Source organism: Aythya marila, assembly GCF_965140915.1.
Source record: "Aythya marila genome assembly, chromosome: 1".
Lineage (NCBI taxonomy): Eukaryota > Metazoa > Chordata > Aves > Anseriformes > Anatidae > Aythya > Aythya marila.
The window spans coordinates 143,243,470-143,265,966 of NC_139042.1; the positions used below are offsets into that span (position 1 = coordinate 143,243,470).

At 41.3% G+C, this 22,497-nt stretch overlaps 1 protein-coding gene across 9 annotated transcripts in view; it reads right to left on the reverse strand.

Moving 5' to 3' along the window:
- The window catches only part of LOC309877587 (serine/threonine-protein kinase WNK1-like), a 106,488-nt gene that overhangs the window by 3,092 nt on the left and 80,899 nt on the right, over nucleotides 1-22,497 (reverse strand). For 4 of the 9 annotated variants that reach the window (XM_082759061.1, XM_082759063.1, XM_082759068.1 and 1 more), the window contains 11 exons: nucleotides 20,950-22,376; nucleotides 16,796-16,879; nucleotides 13,004-13,090; nucleotides 12,242-12,311; nucleotides 10,675-10,754; nucleotides 9,503-10,161; nucleotides 8,394-8,596; nucleotides 7,165-7,359; nucleotides 5,815-5,907; nucleotides 3,482-3,523; nucleotides 154-341 (listed from right to left, as the gene is read on the reverse strand). In XM_082759061.1, the coding sequence (XP_082615187.1) occupies nucleotides 154-341; nucleotides 3,482-3,523; nucleotides 5,815-5,907; nucleotides 7,165-7,359; nucleotides 8,394-8,596; nucleotides 9,503-10,161; nucleotides 10,675-10,754; nucleotides 12,242-12,311; nucleotides 13,004-13,090; nucleotides 16,796-16,879; nucleotides 20,950-22,376 (3,128 nt within the window). The remainder of the gene's footprint in view (nucleotides 1-153; nucleotides 342-3,481; nucleotides 3,524-5,814; nucleotides 5,908-7,164; nucleotides 7,360-8,393; nucleotides 8,597-9,502; nucleotides 10,162-10,674; nucleotides 10,755-12,241; nucleotides 12,312-13,003; nucleotides 13,091-16,795; nucleotides 16,880-20,949; nucleotides 22,377-22,497) is intronic. The other 5 variants (XM_082759067.1, XM_082759066.1, XM_082759062.1 and 2 more) reach the window with 4 other exon arrangements.

Here is a 22,497-nt window from a genome sequence, read left to right on the forward strand (position 1 = left end):
ATAAAATGCTGCACGGAAAAGATATACCCAACATTTTTGAGGCACAGTTGTCCATGCTACGTGGCAACCATACTCTGTTTGACACACTAATGAGACAGCAGTGACAGTTGACAGTTTCTTCTTATAAACGTTAAATCTTGGGTTAAATCTTACCTCATAGTTGCTATGCCCTTTGCCAACTTTCTTGCCAGACAGGTTCATGGCATCTCGGGCCCAGTTATCTACCAGCTTGTGCAGGTCATCTGTGAAAGTCCCTTTTCGGCTAGAGGCAATAGCAGTGGGCTGAGACTGGGGTGCTTGGCTGTTGACTGTCGCCCCGACTGTGTTAGTGCTACTGGTCCCTAGAAGTACAAGAAACAGGAGTCAAAACTCAGGTTAAAGATCACCTTCCTCTAGTAAATGTAGTAATTGTGGCAGTGGTACAACAATAGAGAGCCAGTTAAAATGCCATGCAGATCAAGTCTACATTTCAATTCCAAGGCACGCTGAAGTAGGAACTACAAGGACTCCTACAGGCACATCTGTTTCAGGGGTATGGTTGCTTTTCAAGAAGAGCTGCAAGTAGTCATCTTAAGAGGGGAATGGTAGCAGCCTCTAGGTCTTTGCAGAAGAAAAAGAAGATTAGATTTTGGCACCAAATGACAGAAATCACATCATTCTCTCATCCTATGCCTTTTAATCAGCAGCAACCACTATCAGCACAAGTCAACGCCACCTTGGAGGACACAATGCTGGATGCTGAACAAGGAGCAGTACAATCAGCATAGCCAGCTGCTCTGTAGAAAATTATCTCCACTACGTAAAATGAAGAGGAAAAATTCACCCAGATTACACAAAAAAGCCACAGTGAGAAACAGCCACTGTTGTTCCCAATAGCTGCCATACTTCTGTTCTTGAGAATAACCAGATGGGACTGTCTGCATCCACCAAAGAGCCAGGATCGGCATGGGAAGCCTGCACTGCATTACATTTTGCTTTTTGCCTCTGAAGGCATTTTTTTGCCATTATGTTCACATTTCCTATGTCAGAAGAACAAGCATTTCAGATGCAAATGACTAATACAGCTTAAAGAAGGCAGAAATGAGAATTGTTCCTTGGCCTTGCTGTGAAAAGTTTTTCTGTTCACTGGGCTGACCGCAAGAAGACAAAGAGAAACCTTCACAGAAATACCAGGGCTTGGTTCTGCTACAAAGCTTGCTTAACAGCAGCCTGTAGAAAACATCACAAAGTGTTGTTTTGGATAGCCTCCCTGCCCTACCCCTCTCTCATAAACAAGCAACTTCACTCAAGTTTGAGCTTTCCAAAGCTACCAAAATGGTAATCAAAGCTGTATACCATCAAGGAAGCTTTCTGAATTCCTAGTGGTACTGCAAAGTGTCTTCATTTACAGATGTGGAAATTATGGTTAACCACTAGGCCTATAGTTGTGGTTTTTGTTTTTGTTTTTTTCTGAAGGACACAGTAAAGGCAGAAGTAATCTAGATTTCTCAAACCTATTTAGTACAAAACCAATTAAAGCATCAAAAATAAGCATCCTGCCATTGCGGTGCACACCCCCTCACCTGTTTGGTCTTGGTTCTCAAAGCTCCTCAAACCTTTCTACTGACTTGCTCTGAAGACTGCAACCGGCAAGTCTAAAAAAACTTGAGTGTATGGCAGGATTTCTGAAGAAAACTGATTAAAATCAGAGCACGAAAAGCCCCAACAAGGCAAATCACCTCTGCGTTGTAAGGGCCAAATGAGAGTCCCTGTCTCCCGCCTGACAGCTAACCCACCTCCACCTGGCCACCTGCCCCATTGCTCGCAACCACGGTACCAAAGCGAGAACTGGCTCCAAACCCCTGCAGGAATGCTTCACGTTGAGGAGTGGATCAGGAAGGTGAGGTACTTACTACGCAGGACAATTAAGCAAAGTGTTACTGCCTCTAGTGGTGCTGAAGAGGGAAGGATCCGCATCCCTCCCACCAGTTCCAACTCGAGCATGGGCACTCCCGGGCACAGGCAGGCAGACACATGCACCAGTACCCGCGGGAAGGAAAGCGTTAGGTTCCCTGACCAGGGCGTGCAGCTGCAGCTCGGATGGACAAGTAACAGAAATTCACTGTAAGGCAGTAAAGAAAAATCTACAACAAAATAACGAGACCCTGAAGCATGCAGTGCACGGAGAGTGCTCAGAATACAATTATTTCATCAGAACTATGACATGAAAGGTGAAATTAAAGACAAAACAAGCAAAACCGACAAAGAGGTACTCAAGAGGAGGCATCAAAACCAGTAACAACCACATTCCACCACGAGGGTTCATGCAGAGCTTGACACACTCACTCTCACACTCTTCATGATGGCCAATATCTGGGTTTGGTATCTCACATTTCTGCTGTGATCAGTAAGCATACAGCTTACAGCCTAGGCCCTAAGCTGAGGAGCTTCTTCAGGCCACAGGAAGAATAGATTTATTCACGAAATATAATACTGTGCATTCATCTGAAAATGTGAGAAGTCTTTTAGGGAATCTCAGGGGCTTTGGAATGGATTGGTTTAGGGTTTGGTTCAGGGTTTAAGGCAGGTGGGAAAGGTGAGAGGCAACGAGAGCCTTGTCTACAGAATGATTTTGTTTCGGAGCTGCAGCCCCAGGTCACAATGTGAAGCAGACCAGCCCGTACCATTAGAGGCAAGCTATAAAATTACTGCAGCTCCCACAGTATCAATTTTAAAACTTCCCTCTCAGGAATTTCACATTTTAGCTCTGATGTATTCACCACCTACCAAAGCTGCCATCCAGAAGAGTCTGAAAAGGAAGTGTTTCAAGTTGTAGCGTTCAATGGGAAGAGCCCCCCGCATTCCTGCTCGGTCACAGCAGCCGTCCCCAGTTCTGCTCTGAGGTGAGTGATCAGAAGTGAAAAGGCTTCTCCCTCTCCAGCCTGCTACCTACAATGCCTTTATTCTACTCTTTTTATTTTTTTTAATCTCCCCATAAGCCAGCAGTGAAAAGGCACCTTCAAAATCTGAAATGGCACAACCACATCCAGGCTTTTCTCAACGTCTCTCACTTTCAGACACAGACTGGAGATCTGGGTCTGATGGCTCGCTCTCACTCTTAAAATGCTGAAGGAGTCTCTGCAATTGGAGCTGTCACCGAGGTGGCAGAACCCAGCAGAGAGGCAAGCAGGCCAGCTGCTCAAAGGTACGGTTTTAGCACATCACAGTGAGCTGCTGCCCCTGATGCTCGATTCACTGTCATTAGCAGTGAGCAAAGAGCTCTGCAGTGAAGGTGAGGCTCTGCCCGCCTCCACCTTCCTGCAGCAGTAACAGCCACGCTGTATAAATATGCTAACAACAGAGTAGACATTAGAGGGCACAACAGAGACAGACAGATGCTGTGCTGGAGACAGAGTCAGGGAGGTAAGGCTTCGGTGACCAGAAAAAGCCAATGAACAGCTTCACAATCAGGAATTGGAGATAACAGAAATAAGATAATTACTACAGAGCTGGTTGCAAGGACAGACTTTTTTCACCATCTTCCCTGAAGCACAAAGAGAGAGTCGTTTGTTAAAGATAAGAGAAACAGTGAGAAGTGTTTAGTATCAGCAAACAGTACAAAAAGCTTGGGGAGAAACAGAGGACGCAGCACAGCATGGCTCTGGAAGTTACCACTGGGACATTCTAGGAACAAATCCAAAGGCTGGTCTGACAGCTTTATCAGTTGTACTTTCGGAGAAAGAAATGGTTCAGCCTCCTGCTTTTATTCTTCAGAATTCCCAAAATAGTGAAGAATGGCAGAAAGCAGCATTGTTATCACAAAAGGAAAAACAAGCTCATCTGCCATTTTTTTCAGGACATCGAAAGCGTTTCACAGCTCTCAAGTTCAACCGTGTCACAAAACGAGCAGAATTTGATAGGCCAAGTGCTTTCATAGTTTGTCACCCTATTTCCCCAAGTCTTCCCAGCTCCGTGGAGCAGTTCAGACTTTCCCTGCCAAGCTGTACCGCTCTGTTTCTCCAGCTGCACAGTGAAAAGCATCAATTACCGCACTGTTTCCTCAACACTGCTGATTTTAACCCAGCATCTTTTCCAGTTGTCACTCTCCACGACAGTCTGCAATAGCATTTCAAGGACAAGACTCCGGGAAGCAAGCAACTTGTAAGAAGCCGGGAGCCAGGCCAAGCCGTGCCATATCTTTACAATATTACCTGCTTTTACAGGACAGCTACAAAACACTTTTCAAAAGGAACCCATTTCCCTTAGCACCAGTCCCACAGGCAAGGGATATACATGCCAAAGTACTCTTCTAGCCAGATGATGTGCAATTTGCAGCAAGCCAAGGCCTCGTAGGCATATGACACTAATATAGTCAATTCACTATCAAGTCCAGAAGCAGAATGGTCATTTTTTATACTCTTTATACTCCCTACCCCAAAAAGGACAGGCCAAACCAGAGAATTTTAAAAAGCTAGCTTTGGTAAGCATTCCACTCCTTCTAAGAAAGGAGCCCTGAGTCTTTGGATTGCAGATGTTAGTTACTGCACACCTGCACAGTAACGTACCTAAAATCCAGTGCAGTGGGCTAGAGGTGTAATTACAAAACTCAGCAGCCAGGAAAAAATCTCCCCTCCCTCTGACTCACTCCTGTCTCAAAGGACTGAGTTGGTTGCATTGCAGCTGTCTCTGCAGAAGGCCAGGTCGAATTCCTGCACACGGTTCTCTGGCTGCCAACTGCATCGAGACAGATGCTACAGATGCGTGGTACCATTGTGCAGTGCAGCAACTGAAGGTCTCTGTTCAGCACTTAAAGCTTTCTCACACCAAGTCATTCCAGAGGGTGGGAAATAAATGTCAGAGCATTCGAAAGGTCGAGTCTGCAGAAGCAGCATGGGGGATGTCACAGCACTCCCCATCAAAAGCATCACATCAGCAGCCTCAGCTCAAGCATGGCCTTACTTCAGAAAATCACATCAGAAGTTTGAGGCTCTCATTTTAATCTGGCCTAATGTAAGCACAAGCGAAAGGATTTTGAAAAAGCTGCAAGATAACTTGTGAGTGCTGACAGGATGTCTGACGTTGGCTATTTCCCCACCTTTACTGCTATTTGTGTCATATTTAGTCTGTCTCCAATTCACAGTAAGAACTTCTAAATCTGGGGCTCATCCAAGTGTGCCTGGAAATATCCTATGAATATTTTTAAAACCCTCAGCACTTCAATCTTTAGCTATCCATCTGCTAATGAACACAAGAAGTCACTGCTAACTGCCTACAGGTGGCATCAATGCTCTGCACTGCAATCAACACTAGTGCTGACAGCATGCAGGAACACCCAGCTTGCACAGTAAGCACACTACTGGAGGAAGACAACACAGGCCTCCTGCGATCAGTTATAATAGTGCCCAACAAAGGAATAATTTGGAAAACAAACCTTCCTCTGTGTCCCACTAGAAAGAGTGCTTCCCCTCCAAGTCTTATGTCAGCTAATATATGCTGAAACATAATTACTAAGCAGGCCAGAACAAAAGGCCCAGGCACCAACGTCTTACAAGCTAACCCTGATTTCTGGTATCTCACTGAACTGAACAGAAAAGTTTCCACCAAAAGCTTGGAGAAATCAGTGTTTGTTGTTATGGGTTTAACAAGAGAACACCTGAGGTGAGAACCCAAACTTCTAACGGCGTGCTAAGAGCAGCTCAGCTGTGCCATGGAATGGGAGGGAATACAAGGTGGCAGATGAGGATGGGCTGCATGAAACAGATCCAGGCAGCAGAAGAAAACAAAAAGACGAAACAAAAAAAAAACAGACAAGGAAGGAGTAAAGGTGTTACACACAAAGAGCCAAGCAGGGCGTACTCAGAAATCGGGTCCTCCTGCCACCAGGCTTGAAGGTCACTCTCTCAGATGCACAGTTAAACTTCGCACAGCCTGTGAGAAAACAAAAACGGGAAGAACAGAGGAAGGAGAGGAGAAGAGACAGAACACCACTACAAGATGTTAGCAACTTGAGGTTGGAAGGGTGAAATGCATTAACATGGCACACAAGAATAAGCCTCAAAAGAGTGGACCAAAGAGTACGCAGACAACATACGGAGTGGAAAGACTTGCCTTCAACAGCTGCAGACATTAGGCCAAGTTTGCTGGGTTAACCTCCAGTACATAACCCAACAATAGGGTTTCAATCAAAGCCAAATGCCAGCAAACGTATCTAACTGTAAAAGATTCTGTACAACTCTGGATGTAGGGAGATGAAAGTAGCTCCAAAACACTTGGAACAGTTCATTAAAAAAAATCTCTAAAGAAAATTCTTCCAAAAAGTCCATTTCTGTTTTCCATTTTTACTTCTCCAATTTCAACAAAAAGTCATTTGATTTGATGCATTCAAACAGTCTATGGTAAAGCTTTTCAATAAGATAATAAATCAGAAATAATGGGAGCAACTAAGTTCACAGAAGTAAAAGAATCCCCTTAATGAGTGGCAAGGAAAAAAAAAAACCCTTCCCAAATAAATCAGGGCTGAGTGAGAAATGCTTTGATAACATACTAACTAATTACAAGCCATTCTTAACTTGAGTAAAATTAACAATTTATTATTCCTACACCATTCCATACTCCTACACTCTTATCCAGCATATCTCTAACCCATAATGCACAATATGGGCCTCTTTCCTTTTATTGCTTTTATCATTAACAGAAACAGCTAAAGCAGTTAAATCTAAAAGGACTAAGTCTTCTGAAGTTTCCTACCATTTCAATCATCTCTTAACACCAAAGCTGTTCTGCCCATTCCTCAGTCTCACTTCACATCTGCACATACCTCCCCCCCGGCTCCTTCTAATCTGTCTCCTCCTCATCCTTCCAGCCAACACCTTTTCCCCCAGGTCAGAAGAATATTGCTTGCTGCCATCACACTGCATTCTTTGTGTCCTTCTTAGTGTTTTCATTAGGGCAGATGGGGCCATATGCTATATATTCACTACCTCAACACTCTCAACATGCCTTACTTATGTGAGAAGCTAGAAAATTAGTTGCAAAAAAAAAAGTCGTTATCAGTGTCCATGCATATGGGTTAAATTCCCTGTCTGTTTCACAATATGTATTAAATACCAAGTGTCATCAAGCTGACCATTCTCTCACCAGCAGCAAAGGTGCAAGACTCGACGCTAAGTCCGTTTAAAGTCTTACCTTGGCCTGGTGCAGAAAGGCTTGGTACCGAAAGGGCACCGTCACTGGTAAAGGCAGAGTAGAGATTTTCGCTAGAAGGTGAAGGTTTGAGGGGCTGTAACAGATGGTTCTGTCCAGTCTCTGGAACGCTACCAGGAGGATGAAGAGTTTGCTGTGGGGGTAAGACTGATGGTGCACTCTGAGCTGATAGATTGCCTATAGGAAGAACAAAGGCAAAACACACTGAATATTTCAGTTTCGTCACGTCATTTTCTAAGCTTTTGTCATTGTTTCCAAGTGAGAGGAAAAAAAAACAACAGAGGAAAGTATGAGTGAGCTATTTTGTTAGTAATGCAGAAAGAAATGCAGGGGCAGGTTGTGGGGGGAAGGATATCACCCTCTGGACAAGCATGACACTCCCAGAGAGAGAGAGGTGCAGGGACTACAGCAGTTTGTAAGAAAGGAGTTAAGACTGGAATAATTTTATGTACTTTGGTCTTAAGGGAACTCAGTGTTAGCTCACTGTCACGCTCACACTCAGCCCCTCTACCAAATAACAAAACAGAAGTGAGCCCACAGTGTGACTGGATACAGACCCTGCTGCATGACATGGGGCTGACCCTCCAATGCTGTTTACTCAGTGCTACAGGATTTGAGGGACATATACGATTACACAGCAAGCATCTGACAAACACATCAATCAGTCACAGAACTATTTTCCAATTTGTTATAAATACTGTTTTAATGAGAAAGGAAGCCTTGACAATTGAAACTTTCAATTTGGTAAGTATAAAGAATTGTGACTGGAGATGAGTGAGATGGTGATGAGAGACCAGTCCCACTATACAAAATTATTTTCAGGAGAAAATAACAACAGTTTATGAAAAAAATCCCTGGTACAGTAAATTTACACTAATCTACACTTTTCACTCTGGATAGGAAGGATTCCCAGTCCTCTTAACCAGACACATACCACTAATATAATACAAAAAAAAAAAATCTCAATTTGATAACTGCTCTTACAAAACTACATGATATACTTTCTGTATGTTTCAGTAGATTGCAAAATCCACAAGCAAGACCATCAACTAGCAAAAGCGATTTAAGACTTCATAGTCCAGACAATAGAGGAACTTGGCGGGAGAAGGAGAGACAGGAGAGAAGGAGGTGGACAAATCACATCCATCTGAAAGTGACAGACAGCACCATGTCAGTACTATCTTACCTAGAAAAAATGTAGAAAGCCTTACCTGATAGTTGAGGGCTCTTATTTCCCTGGGAACTGCTACGGCTGGACTTGCTGCCTTTTCCTTTAGTGGGTCGTCTTCTCCTTCCTGAAAGGGGTGCAGCTGGGGGAATAATTACTGCAGGCGGGACCTTTCCTAATTTTGTGTACAGTGATTCAATCTCCTGCTTCTGGCGACTCTGCAGCTCCTGGATCTCTTTAAGGTGCCTGACAAGTAACAAAAGAGTATGACTTAAAAAAAAAAAAAAATGTATGCATGTGTGCATACAATCCTTCCCAGTTTGTTTGGTCACACTTCCATTAACATTCAAGAACAGAGGAAATAAATCCCTTCCACAAATAACCACTGAATGCATATGGCAGAAGGCCTGTCTTTTTCTATTGTGCTTTAACGCTGACTAGAATTCCAATACAAAGCTCCCAGTGCTGTATCATAAAACCAGAATAAACAGATGTACCAACAAGAACATACAGCTACCATAGAAGATCAAACCATATATCATAAATGTTGCAGGAACAGTTAGATTACTCATTTTATGGGCCTTGGAGGCCATACATTTGTATTGCACCATTCTTTTCAGATCAGAGCAGTTGCCAGCTGTTCTAAAAAGCCAGCTTTCAATATAAATTAGGAGGTCATATTCCTTGATTTCTGAGTTTTTTTTCTAAATTAACAGGGATTATTCAGGAAAAGGAGAACGAATACCAGAATGCATATTAGAAATGCCTAGTTGTGTGTCATTTTCAAGTGACACCAATATTTCTACTAACCACTGAATTTCAGTCCTATGCAAAAACTTCCATGCATCTGCATAGATTTACCCAGTATGGCAATCAATCTATATATAAACACATGCAACAAGATTACAGGTTATAATATTAAGCATAACAAGTGTGTACACCCATTGTTTGGAACTTTTTAGTTCCCACTAAAGGATTTTACTTTCCATATAAACACCAGCAATGGGACCTGATGTTTAGCGAAGGTTTAGTGTTTTAAAGAAGTTTACCTTTTTTCTTTGTGAAAAGTAGAGTCCAGAGGAAATGAAAAGATATTCATACTGAGCATCTGCTACACGTTTCATACACACATAAGACAAAACAAAGCCTTACTTCTCCCGTAATCGACGGAGTTCCAATTTCAAGTCTTCATCTTCAATATCCGACTCGTTGTCACTGCTCATGTAGGAAGAATTGAACGAGTTGCTAAGGCTCTGAACAGGGAGGCTGATCTTTGACCCCATGGGCTGGAGAGAGTCTGGGCTCCCTGAGCCGTCATCCACATCCTTAGCCATTCCACTCAAGAAGGCGGCCTCCAGCTCAGAGGATGGACCATTCAAATGTGGGGACTGCCTTAACTCCAAGTCTTTCTTAGGAGCTGCAGCCGAAGAAGCAACTTGTTCCAAGTCCACGGAGAGAGGAAGAGTCATTGGCTCTTTCTCTGCACAGGTGACCTCATCCTGAGTCTTTGACACTGAAAAGCGCCCCACTTGGTCTGTTGTTGTTGTTACCTGAAAGCGTCCAACCTTCGTCGGCTGACCAACATCTACTGGCAACTGCAGCACAGGAACTGGCTGAGGAACACCACCTCCCACATCCACAGAAGAGTCAGTGACAACCTCACTTTTCCGACTGCCAGCCTGCTTTACCAGTGTACTCTCTGGACTACTGCCAGAAAGAGGCGAAGAATCAGAGGAGGTGGTTTCAAATTGCACCGGCTTAGTTTCAAGTTTGTCACTCTCTTTTAGCACATCATCCACTGCCACAGATACCTAGAACAGAAATGTTATCACACAGATCTTCTTAGCTCTTCCTCAACATGATGCTCTTATTTACCTTAAATACTTAAAACCATATGGGGGGAAAAAATAACTAGTTTCCCCGGAATGCCACAAAGCAAGCTTCTTCCCTCCAAGTAACACATGACCACACAAAATAGCAGGTCTAGATAGGCTGGATGATTAACTGCCCAAAATCCCAACAGATTCAGAGGGGACTTGCATCACAGTCAGGACTTCGGTCACATAAAGGCCAAGGCCAACAGATACGCAATTAATCCTTGACATGATGAAATGCTGGATTCACAAACTAGACTTTGTATAATCTAGTGCAATCCCTGCCAAGAATAAGAACAGTATCTGCACAAAACCCTCCGATCACAAGCTCATTATGGGTATTTTCTCCCAATAGGAAAGCCTTCCAAGAAGCACACTGAGCTGGCACTAGGTAGTAACTGCTCAGTGAGGATTCCATATCAACAACTACATCAGTTTAACATCTCATACCTGAAATCGTCCCATCTTAAGAACACCAGCTCCTGCTGCAGCAGCCATACCACTGCTCTCTCCACCACACGATGCTGAAGCTAAGAAAAAGGAGAATGGGATTGAGAAGAAAATTAGCAACAAGCTATTTACACTTCAACATTTCAAACTCAACTATCAGCTGAGTATTTATGTCATGCTTTTGAATTCATGGAACCTGATCTCTTTTCTCAGCTTTGACATATAGAATTTTAAATTTGCATTTTGATATTAAGTATTTTTCTATGAAGTTTCCCTGTGCAGTACACTTGCCACAAGTGCACTTTCTGATTGCAGTAAGAAAGCATACTGATTTCTAAAAAAGATGTGAAGTAGCCAAAGAATCAAGAACAACTGAAATTTATATAAGAACACACTTACTTTTAGTTCAGTACCCACAGCGACTACCTAAATTTCAAATGCTGGAGATAATTTCTTAATAGAAAAATGGTACGTTAAAGAAATGCTATGAACGACGTTTACTCAAAGCAGTCTGAAGTCTGCAGAGCTGGATCCTTATATGTTGGCTCCTAATTTTATTGTTGTTTGCACTGGCAGCATAAGGTTACAAAGAAGCTGAGAAATAGCATTCTATATTTAAACTAATTCTATTGGACAGCTTGCTGTGTTTATTCAGCAACTTCCCAGTTCTTTACTTTCACCATCTAAACTTCACCAGGCAAAAAACATTCATTTTCTAGCAGTAGAATGACTTCTATGGTATCGTTACCTACCGGCATACTATAATGGGATTATTTACTATTGTTTTTATTAGCTTTTGAAGGTTTGTCATTGAACATGAGGCATGTGCAATTTTAATACTATTTACTAAATTAACCAGAAATAATGTTAGTATCACATTAGCGGTTTCTTTTTTAAAAAATGAAGGTTTTTTGTTTTTGTTTTTTAATTGAGATGAGTAGGAGAATACTGATTGGAAAGCCTCAGGCTACTTTTGCAGTTTGGGTTGTTTGATTCTACCCCCTAATTCCATCCCCAACAATAAAAGTCATTTAGATTTGAAAGTCATTGATCATCCACTATTCAATTGCTGATCATCTAGTCATTCTTCAGCTGTTCTAAAGCAGCCAGAAGAATCTTTTTTGTTACCTTGTTTCTTTAATTTCTAGTTAACACCAATTTCTCTAACTAAATAGAAATAAAACGGTGATTAGGAGGAGATATCTCACATGCAGAACAGCATGACAACACAAAAGTTCTTACTGTTACTGCAAAGAATATAACGAAACAGAAAGCAGTTCCTTCAAATCCTGAAGCTGTACCTCAGAAGCATACTGGACATTCTTTGCAAGTCTTAATTTATTATTTTGGTCAGCTTCGAATACTAAGTAATTTATTATAATATGCATGCATCATTCCCCTCTCTTCGTCTGCAGTGGAAAAGTTCAGTTTAGGTACTAAAAACTAATACAATTCTTAAGGAATTGTCATCGTATGATGGCTATATCCTTTCAAATTGCTAGTCTGTTCAATTCTGTATTATATCTCTGTGCTAAGAAACCACCTGAAATAACAAAGGCTGTCTTACCTTCTTTCAGAGACTGTGTGGCTGTGGACACCAGCCCGGTAACCGTTGTAGATGCCACTGAGGGCACAGACTACAAGTTCAAGGGGGGAAATAAAAATAAACTTATGAGAATCACAGTCTGATTGAACCCTCAACAAATCCACCATATTGCATGTTACTGAATCTTTTAGTTCCATCAGGGCTACAGAATAACCCATGATAGGACTAATGCAAGATCTTTTAATCTGCAAGACAAGCAACACCAGCAACAAATTTTGCATGCCTTACAACCCAAGTCTGTCAGCAGTACCTCCCTTTTTACTCTGCAGAAGTAATGCGTAAGTAGCCACCTGGAGATCATAACATTAACCACTATCATTATTTTGTATCAAACTTCCACTATAGTCATGAGCATTCAGATCCACACGTTTAACAGCCCTCCCAAATTTAGACTGACATAGCACATACTGCTTCTTTAACACCCTCTCTCCCCTTATCCCATAGTCACTTCCCCTTCTATTTCAGTGATATTAATGACTTTGCCAAAAAGCTATTAAGAACTAACACCAAAACCAGCCTCAAGAAACACAGTATCTATCGTGATCTATGGATTTTCCCTATTTTGTTTGACTCAGTCTTGCAAGCTGAAAGATGACTCTTCATTTTTATTTTTAAAAGTCTATGGACTAGTACAATGATATTAAAGGCAGTGATCTAAGTGCATGAACTTGAGAAAACACTGACGTTACTCAGGACTATTAACTGCTACCATTGCAAACGTACACAGGCAGGAGCAGATGTCACTGGAACCGTCTCTGGACTAAGGGTTCTTCTCAGCTTAGCATCCAGATCTTCCAGTGGCTGCTGGGACTGATGAGAGAGGAAAAAAGTAAATAGGTGTCCCAGCTCAAGAGAAAAACATGTCACATTTCAGAAAACAGCCGTATTTAACATTAAAATTTAAAGTAGTCAGTACAGCTTCCATATTTCTACCACGTTCTGTTCCTGTATGCTCACATTTCACATTTATAGCACAGTAAGACAGGGAACAATTTAAGCAATACATTTGGTAAAAATAGAAAAAGAAATGTCAACAGGAACTTCTGTTTTTCCTGAAGACAGAAGTTTGCATTCTTCCCTTAAGAATTTTGTAAAGATGCTGTGATCAAAATACTTAACAGATAGGCAGGCTAATTTAATTCAGTAATACTGTAAAAATGACATTTTGTCTGAAATACTGTATAGTTCTCTTCACTCATGCTTACAGGAAGAGATTTGATTCAAGTAAACAAATGAGGAGCTGAGATATCAGAACAATCAGGAGATAAAGATTTCTTTATGAAATAATAGTAGCAAAATGAAGCTTGAAATATTCTAAACACACCTTAAAAAGGCTTATTTTTATTCCTTATTAAGGAATAAAAAGAACAGGTATTTAAGACTGAGGCACAAACTGTCCTAGACTGGTCTTGGGATGACACACATTTGAACTGCAAATTAGGAATCTGATACTAAGGAAAAAAAAATAGTGTAATGAGCTATTGACAGAATCAGTAAGGAAGGCAAGCCTGGCTATTCCAAGACAAGTCCATAATTTTCCAGACAGTTATTGTGTGACAGCAGCAAATGCTCTTCACAGTCAACTAGATTTGATCCAGTAAGTCTTCTCCAATTCTGTCTCACGCTCCTAGACAGGCTTTAGAGTTCAAATGAGAGGTGAAATTAGGTCAACTGTTTGCAAAGGACAAGCAAGAGATCTCTACTTATACCTTTTTTACCACAGACCCTACCAGAAAGACCTATGAGAAACCTCAGGAAGCCTTTTGGAGTAGTCCTGTGGTTTGAGTCACTAAAGTGGCTACAACTGCTTTGAGTTTGGGCAAATGATTACTAAGATACCCAGTTCCAAACAATGACCAAAAAAATTACTGTGAACTTAATGGGACTTATTTTGAACCAACTGTTTTCAGATCCATTTGCTAGCATTGCTTGTGGTAAGAACACCTAAGAATTGTCACCAAATTGGCATCTCCTCTTCAGCAAAATCATACTTCAAAAAGAACTGGCTGACAGGCTCATAAAAAGCTTCTGCCTTGAGGTAGAGGGGAAAAAAAAGTTGCTTGCTAACACTACCACCTCATAGCTCTACATAAGATGACCAGCTTCTCGCTCAGTTGGAGACAGAAGATACCCATGCCCGATTACTCACGTTCTGCTTGCTAGTAAGCATTACATAAAACAAAATACAGTACCAGTCTCCTTTCTGTTACAGGTTTTGAGAGCAATGCCTTCACTTTCATAGTCTTCTTACATACAGAGAACAAGCATTTGCCTTCTTACACTGCATAAAACTCTCCCAAGCAGTGGGCTGATCCTCATTGCTTTCAAAACACTGAAACATACTTTTTGGAGGGAAAAAAAAAAAAGAAAACCAAAAAGTAACTCTGGACATGAAAGCCATCTGCAAGGACTCATCAATTAAAGCTGGATGTAGTACTGTCATTGATTTGCATGTGCTCCATCAGGAGGACTGAGAAGGTGATCGAGCAGGAAAAGATAGGGCGAGATGCCAACTTTCAGCATTTTGCAATTTAGGCCTTCTAGGCCGTTCCCATTCTAAACTCTAGGACATACTCTGTGCAAACTTGTCTGAGAGATTCCTGGGATCACAAAATAATTACATTTACTGGGAGAACTGAACAAACTATTGAATAAAGACAGCTGCTGCACAGACAGCACTGAAGGAAAAAAAATGGAAAACAGAGGGACAATTAATGTCATAGCCGACAAAAAACACACGAAAGCAGCTAACACCCTGCTGTTCAACTCTATTCATGCCCTTGGAACCAGGGAATACCATATTTCTCACATTTGAAAGATAGAAATGAAAATCCAATTAAAAAAGTATCTTTGAAGATCAGAATCCTAATACATATAAATCTGTTTTTACAGTTTTAGTTATAAAATGAGTCATGATAGCTCATTAACCAAAGCCGCTTTAACAGCTTAAATTATTTACAATTTTCTAAAACTATTCCTTTGTATGATAGTCAATTTAAGTCCTTTCAGATAGAGAGGTTCTCACAGACTATTGTAAATCCCAAAAAGGAACAGCTTGCAAAGAACTAAAATGACCTTTACAGTTCATTTTAAATTCTCTTCCATAGGTGAAACTTGAATTTGAGAGCTCTATTTCAAGAGATGAGAGGGAGACTGTTACCAGGGTGTCAAGGAGCAGGACTTTATCAAGGTTAGCTCACAGTCTGCATTAAAATTCAGTGGTCAAGGAGATAAATCAGACCATGATGCTCAGAAATACTGTACAAGCTTTCATGCTGTAGTTATTTTATTGGAAATAAGAAATAAAATTTAAAAATATTTTTTTAAGTTATTGAAAAATAATTATACTAATGACTTAAAAATAATCCCATTCTATGAAAGGACAGATTCCAGTTCAAGTGTAGCTTTAGGACACGTATTCAAGGACTATTCCCTGTGGACCAAAGCCACAGATGGAAGAGGTAAATACTATAAAAAGTATACATACACAGGTAGTGCTAAATTTACAACAAACTTACTTTGAACCTTAAGCAGGCACCACTAGGTACACACTGGAATGAAATATCGATCAAATAAAAATTGAATTTAAATTTAGGATCGTAATTTTCAATTTGAATAGAGTTCTATAAAAAGCTGTCTGTTTATTCAGTCTTTTTTCTTTCACAAGTAGCATATCGCCATCTCTTGATCTCATGGGTTTTGTCTGGTTATTTTTTCAGCCTTTCTTTGCATATTGAAGTGTATTCTTCCCATGTGACGTTTCCTTGCACAGCATTTAGAAGATCCATAAAACAATTTTGCCTTAATTTTTTTTCATCTAGCTTTTTCTTTTTTAAAGAAAAGTGAAGACATTTTATCTTTGTGATCTTGAGTTGACCATCTGTCCAATTCACATATAAAACACCCAAGCTAACTGTTGCACACAAGGACAGAAACTGCATAATGTTAAGCCACTGTTACATTTCAGCTCTTGTTTTGGTCTGGAGCTTCACAGACCTTTTACAACTCTGAAAACCTACTGAAATAAGTGTCTAGTAATAACTGCAAAAAAAAAAAAAAAATAAAACCAGGATTTCTCAAAGCCAGGAATTTTGTTGTGTTGTTTTTTTTTTTTTGTTTTGTTTTGTTTTTTTTTTTTCATTAACATTTAATTACAGTATATAGCTATTTAGGGAAGCATCTTTTCATCGTAAGAAGAAAACAAGTTCAAGTTTATGCACGTACTCACCTGTGTTACATTTAAAAAATAAATTTAAGGTTCAGGTTAAAACACTAAATAACTCCAAGCCTGATTCAATTGCTTTTGTACTTCAGACACTGCGTACAGCATCCCAAAGGGCAAGCTGTACCTCTAGTGCTGAAGCAACTCTGGCCACTGCTCCATTTACACAAAAGGGGTTACTCAGTCAAAAGAACAGAAAAACAGACATTAATAACATGCAATGGAGAGTTTAATCGAAACATGCTCTTTGAAAGAAAAAGAGGCAGATAAAAATCTGCTGAGTCGTGTAGCACCTGAGTTAGTGAAGGTCCCGGAAAAGGTGGCAGCGGCTCACTGGACGGAGTGCCAGCTGGAAGTTCAGAGCCTACTGGTAGCACCTATGATGAAGAGGAAACGCGAGTCCATCAGACACGGCACAACAGGAGGATCAGACACCACGTTACAGTCAGTCGTGCTATATGACAGAGGCCTCTACATTTTTTCTGTGGAGACTTCCTTCCTGGAAAGTTAGCATCGAGTCCTTGGGGAGCTTTGTGACAGCTGAAGCGTGTGTGTCAGGGCTGGGAAGGTTGTCTGGTTTTGTTGTTTTAATTCAGGCTGCCTTTGACTGGCCACAATTACCAGTTGAAGCAAGCTGCTCTGCCCAGGAGCAGAGCATCTTGGCAATTGTATTTTCAAGTCTGCGAGGAATGCTACAACAGCATTTCTTCATAAATAAAGCCTCTTTGAAACGTTTTTGGAAGGGTGCAGGAATGCACTCAACCTCCTCACAAAAGATCTCTTTTAATGGCCCACTAACAACACCAAGCCATGTGCTGCTGGCAAGCTGTTCCAAGCAATGACTTGATCAGAAACTGTCACACTTGAGGATGTCTCCACTTGTTGAAAGCCCATTCGAAAGTTTCTTACACCAGTCTCCTGATCCATTACTGGCCTTGATCCTGAGGATATTGATCACCCACAGAAGATGACTAGGCCATGCAGCTGAATAAGGGGAAGTCATCCAGGTTACATGGAAGGGGTTAGAGAGACCGGAAAGGTTAGAATGAGGGATCAAAGCCTCCCAGCAAGGTCGGAGAGCACATTCCAGTTAGTTATGTCCATTGTTAGGGAAGTGGGAAGTCCTAGGAACTAAGCAATCCATTACACAATTTGCAATTCTTATTCTCAGCTGTAACCATGAAGGTTTGTCCGTGACTCTGAAGTTTCAGAAACACAGGATAGCCTTATGAGTTCCAGCGCTGGTCAGCCAGCTTCCCATCTGTGACAGGAACACTGCTGGGTACGTGTCACCAGCCCAAAGTCTGCTCTGGTCCTTGCAAACAGAACCAGTTCTCGCCTGCAGTCACGTTACCACAGCTTACCTAATAGTTCAGACTGCAGAAATAACTGTCCAGTGAGGATACCTGCCATAATTATCCACCCTTCCCCAAATGTTGGGGTAGGAACTTAGCCAAGTTGTATTACCTCAGCTTGTGTGCGTGTGCTACGAACATACACATGGGCATTACTGTTTCTGATGCATGTTGACTTGTTCAGCTGTGGTAAATTAATCACTTTGTTTATAAATAAGAGGTAAAACATACTTTAAATACATTCGTAAGACAACTCAAAACATATTTACCGTGCAGGCTAACAGGCTGACCATAAACAAAATCAAATACACCCTCACCCCCCAGTTTAGTAAACCCCAGATAACTAAAGCATTAAGCTCCTTAAAAACAACACCAAGTGAAACTAAAGTTAAGTTTTGGAAGAAAAAAAGAAAAAAAAAGAAAAAAAAAAACCACAAAGTAATTTAGAAGTGAAAGACTCAGAAAGGAGCTAGTTTTCCTAGAACAGACATCAAAAACCCCAAATATTTACTACATTTAAATCCAAGCATTTTTAATTACAGGTTTGCAATTAGCAGGTTTCTAACTATTCCCAACTGTTCCTGAACCAGCAACTAGGTTTTACAGTTTTTTAATCTTTCTTTAATTCTCAGCTTCATTTCAGTATAAATGCCTCTGCATCTAGATTTCTTCCCTAACTTCCTTGGCATTATTCATGCGCCTCCACAGCAGAAATTTCCTACTTTGCATTTGAAAACAATCTAAAAGGGAAAGAAGTGCCCCACTGGGCAATAACACAATTTTGCTTAAAATGTAACTTCTGAGTCCAAGCTGGTGAATCATTTACAATTCAAGGCAAGTGTTATACAGACATGACCTCCACTAGGTAAGAGAAAAGATGCCATTTCTAGTATCTGCTGGGGTTCAGGGAAAAAAAAAACAGATTAGTCTCCACAGTCTTAGCTCCATTCATTCAGTATCCCCTTTTACATCTCCATCTCTTACTTCTCCATTAAGTTTACTCCAGTGTGGTCTTTGTTAAAGGTGGATTTAGAGGTCAACGTGTAACCCATGGGATAACTGTAGACTTATACTCTCAGTAGCATCAGTATGGTTTACTTAACCTTCAAGGAAGAAAACCCAAGGTAGGGAAACAGAATATGAATGCAGCTGAGAGTAGTATAGCAAAATCAATCAAATAGAAAGGGATTCCTAGAAAACTGTAACAAATAAAATAAGGAGAAATCTTGGAGAGGCTGGTGAAATTCTCAAAGGTTATTGCTATAGCAGCTATAAAATTCCCTCAGGCCTCAAATTTTACATGTTAGTCTACTAACACACTATTATGATTAGCTGTAACTTCCTTATCCAATATAAAATTAATGAAATTATTTCACCAATTCTTTTCAGTGATCACATCTGGTTTCGTCCTAGAAAAATATCTATCTCTACACAGGAATGGTACCATATTCATACCCCATCTGTTCCTTCACCTTTGTAAAAACAGCTGGGAAAGTAATAACATCAGCCTGGTTGGCAAGGCACAGGAGTTCTGCTCTCTACCTCACCCTAGAAACTTAATTTATTTATCGTAGGGCAAGGCAAGAAGCCTTAAGTTTGTTTTCTGTTGCCTTGCTCCCCTGAACAGAGCATTCAAGATTCCCCAAGGGGGAAGTATTAATGATTCTACCGCTAGCAGAAAAATACAGCAGCATCAGTGTTTTACAGCATGGGAAAGAAGCCTCCAAGGACTTGGATGTGCTTCTCAGAGAAGCACAGAAACATAAAAAGGGGAAAAAAAATACGTTTTGGTTATGAAATCAGTGTTCAAAATTAGAGATAAATAAACTTAGATTTTCAAGTCCCAAGGAAGTACTGGCTAAAATAGTAAGGGAAGAATCATTTTCTACATCTGCTACATACACAATCACAGAGGCAGTGTGAGGAAGCTGTATTAGTAAGAGTACAAGGGAAAGACTGCTCATAAATGGAGATGGTAGGAGCATTAACTCAGTTAGAATGCCTTGAACATTAACCAGCTTCAGGTCATTTGGGTAACTCTTAATAACGTGCTTTAACTTTTGGTTAGCCCTGAAGCGGTTGGCCAGTTGGACTCAATGATCTCCGATGGTCTCTTCTAACTGAACTATTCTATTCTAATAACAAGGTTGGCTGAAGACAATGAAGTGTTGGTGAGTGGGAAAGAATGTTACAGAAACAGAAGTGCACATTAAGGTTTTTCATTTGTTAAAAACCTGAATGCTTCTTCAACCATTTGCACGTAAGGTTTGAAAAGGAAAGAGCTAACTATGGTTTCAAATACTGAAATGCACTGGCAACAATTCATAAGATAATCGCCAGCCTAATTTGACATACCTACACTTCTGGTTAGTGAGCCAAGTAGCAACTTCATGACATCTCAAGTTGTTACTATACAACGTAGCTCAACACTTTATGAAACAGTGCTTGCAGAGCACAATTCAGAAAAAAAAATGCTGTTTATGTTTCCAGATACTCTCATCTCTTCAAAATTTTTCAGAACCCTGTTTTCACAAATCTAGCATTTGGAAGAAAGAGACTATCAGACTATCCAGGCACTATGTAAGGAACAGAGGACTTAAAAAAAACAACAAAACAAAACAAAAAAAAAAGCACTGTCAGATTCATCCTTGCTTTCAAAGATCAGGCTAATGATAAGAAGCAAAGCTAAGCAATCACAACTACTTTATGAAACATAAAACCTCCCTGACTTGTTTTACCTATTATGGATAAAATAAAAACCTATTTAAAGCAAGACTCTCAAACTTCTATTTGGAAAAAGATAAACAAAAAAAACACACACTTCATGGTGCTTCACTCTTCATGGTAGGAGTAAGAAAAACAAACAGTGACATTTGATAGCTCAGACACGATATAGAATTGGACATTTGTTTCAGCATGGACAGAAGAAAACACCTCTTGGGACAAATAAAACAAGATGAAATTTTCCTTCTGATCTTATAACCAAAGACATACTTGTCTAAATAAATACTTTGCTGTAAAAAAAGGGATTCTGTTCAAAAAGGCTGTTTTCTACAATACTTGAATATTCACACAAACGTTGCATTTCTTACCGGTACCCTGCTAAGAGGGGGCTTCGAAGGAGAGGTGCCTGGTTTCACTGCTGCTGTTGCAATGCTGCTTGGTGCCGAAATATAGCTGACTGGGGTGATCACTTGCCCAGGGGTGGCAACTGGTGTCAGCACTGGCAAGCCAGTTGGTCCAAGAGGCAAACTGCTTGGAGGTATACAAGTGCTAACGGACGTCAGGGGTTTAGTTGGTGCCACAGCGGTGGTTGGTATCCCAGGAATAACAGTAGTTTCCATTATCAGCGATGTCTCCAGAGATACTGATGGATGTGCTGTTCCCACGTTACTGTGCTCACTGAAGAGAGACCGTAGCTTTTCTTCCAGGGTCTTGATATCGTCAATACCAGGTGCTTTAGACTGAGCATCAGCATCAGCCTCCATACAGTGAACGTGAGGTTGGTTGGGTAACGGAGCCGGCTGAGGCTGGCTGTGTATCAATGTTTGCTGTACTGCAGGCAAGTTAGTGACTGGCTGTGGTAAGACACCAGGTAAGGGAACCTGGGGCAACATAGGTGTTGCACCCGGAATTTGGGGCAGGACAGGTGTTGATGTAATTGCTGATGGGATGAGTAAGGGATGTATAACGGGCTGAGTGACGGAACCACATACACTTGTTGCTACAGAGGATGATAAAGGTGCAGAGACTGGGAGAGGTAAGCCAGCTGCACTGCAAAGCTGTGATTTATCTACAGGCTGCCCACTCTCAGGTAGTGACTGTGGAGCACTGACAACTGTTGTTTCTGCCAGACTGGAGACAGAGCCACTAGTACTAAGCTGAGGAAGCTGCAAAGCCACATTCTGAGCCAGAGACAGGGCAACAGATGTCTGTGGTGCTGCTACACTACTCACAATTTGAGGAGCAGACTGAGATGTCACAGCTGGTGCAACGACACCAAGACCAGTGACACCAGCAACCTGGGTAGCTGGCAGTGCCAAAGAAGCCGGTGTGCTGATGCTGGGGGCAATGTCTGCAGTTACTGGCTGAGCAGGCTGGGACGTGACAGTTAAGGAGAAAGAAGCAGGGGCGCTCACACTGGAAGCCACACCACTGGACTGCTGCCCAGACTGTGAGGCTGGAGGAGGGGAAACAGAGCTTGGCACACTTGCACTTGGTGCAACTCCAGCAGCTGCACTTTCTGAAGGCAAAGTAACAGAACCTGGAAGAGAAACACCTGTGCTAGAGGGAACAGATATTGAAGGAGCAGCTGCAGATGTGGGAGGTGCACCACTGCCTGCCATGGTAGAAAGCGCGGGTGGAAACGGTGGTATTGTTTGGTTGAACACTGGAGGAGCTGTACTAGGTCCTTCTGTCATCTGAGCATGCCCCATCTCAGAGAAAGCTTGCTGCAAGCTCAGTGATGATGCAGAGTGGGAGAGATTCATTCCAGGACCATGTAGTGGAGATGCAGCAACTGAAGGAATAGAAAAATATCAACACTGTAATGAATTTTACTAAGTGAACTATCTCCTACTGCTAGACTAAGACCAAGCTTATCTCTCTGCATAACTTAGAAAATATATATATAAATCCAG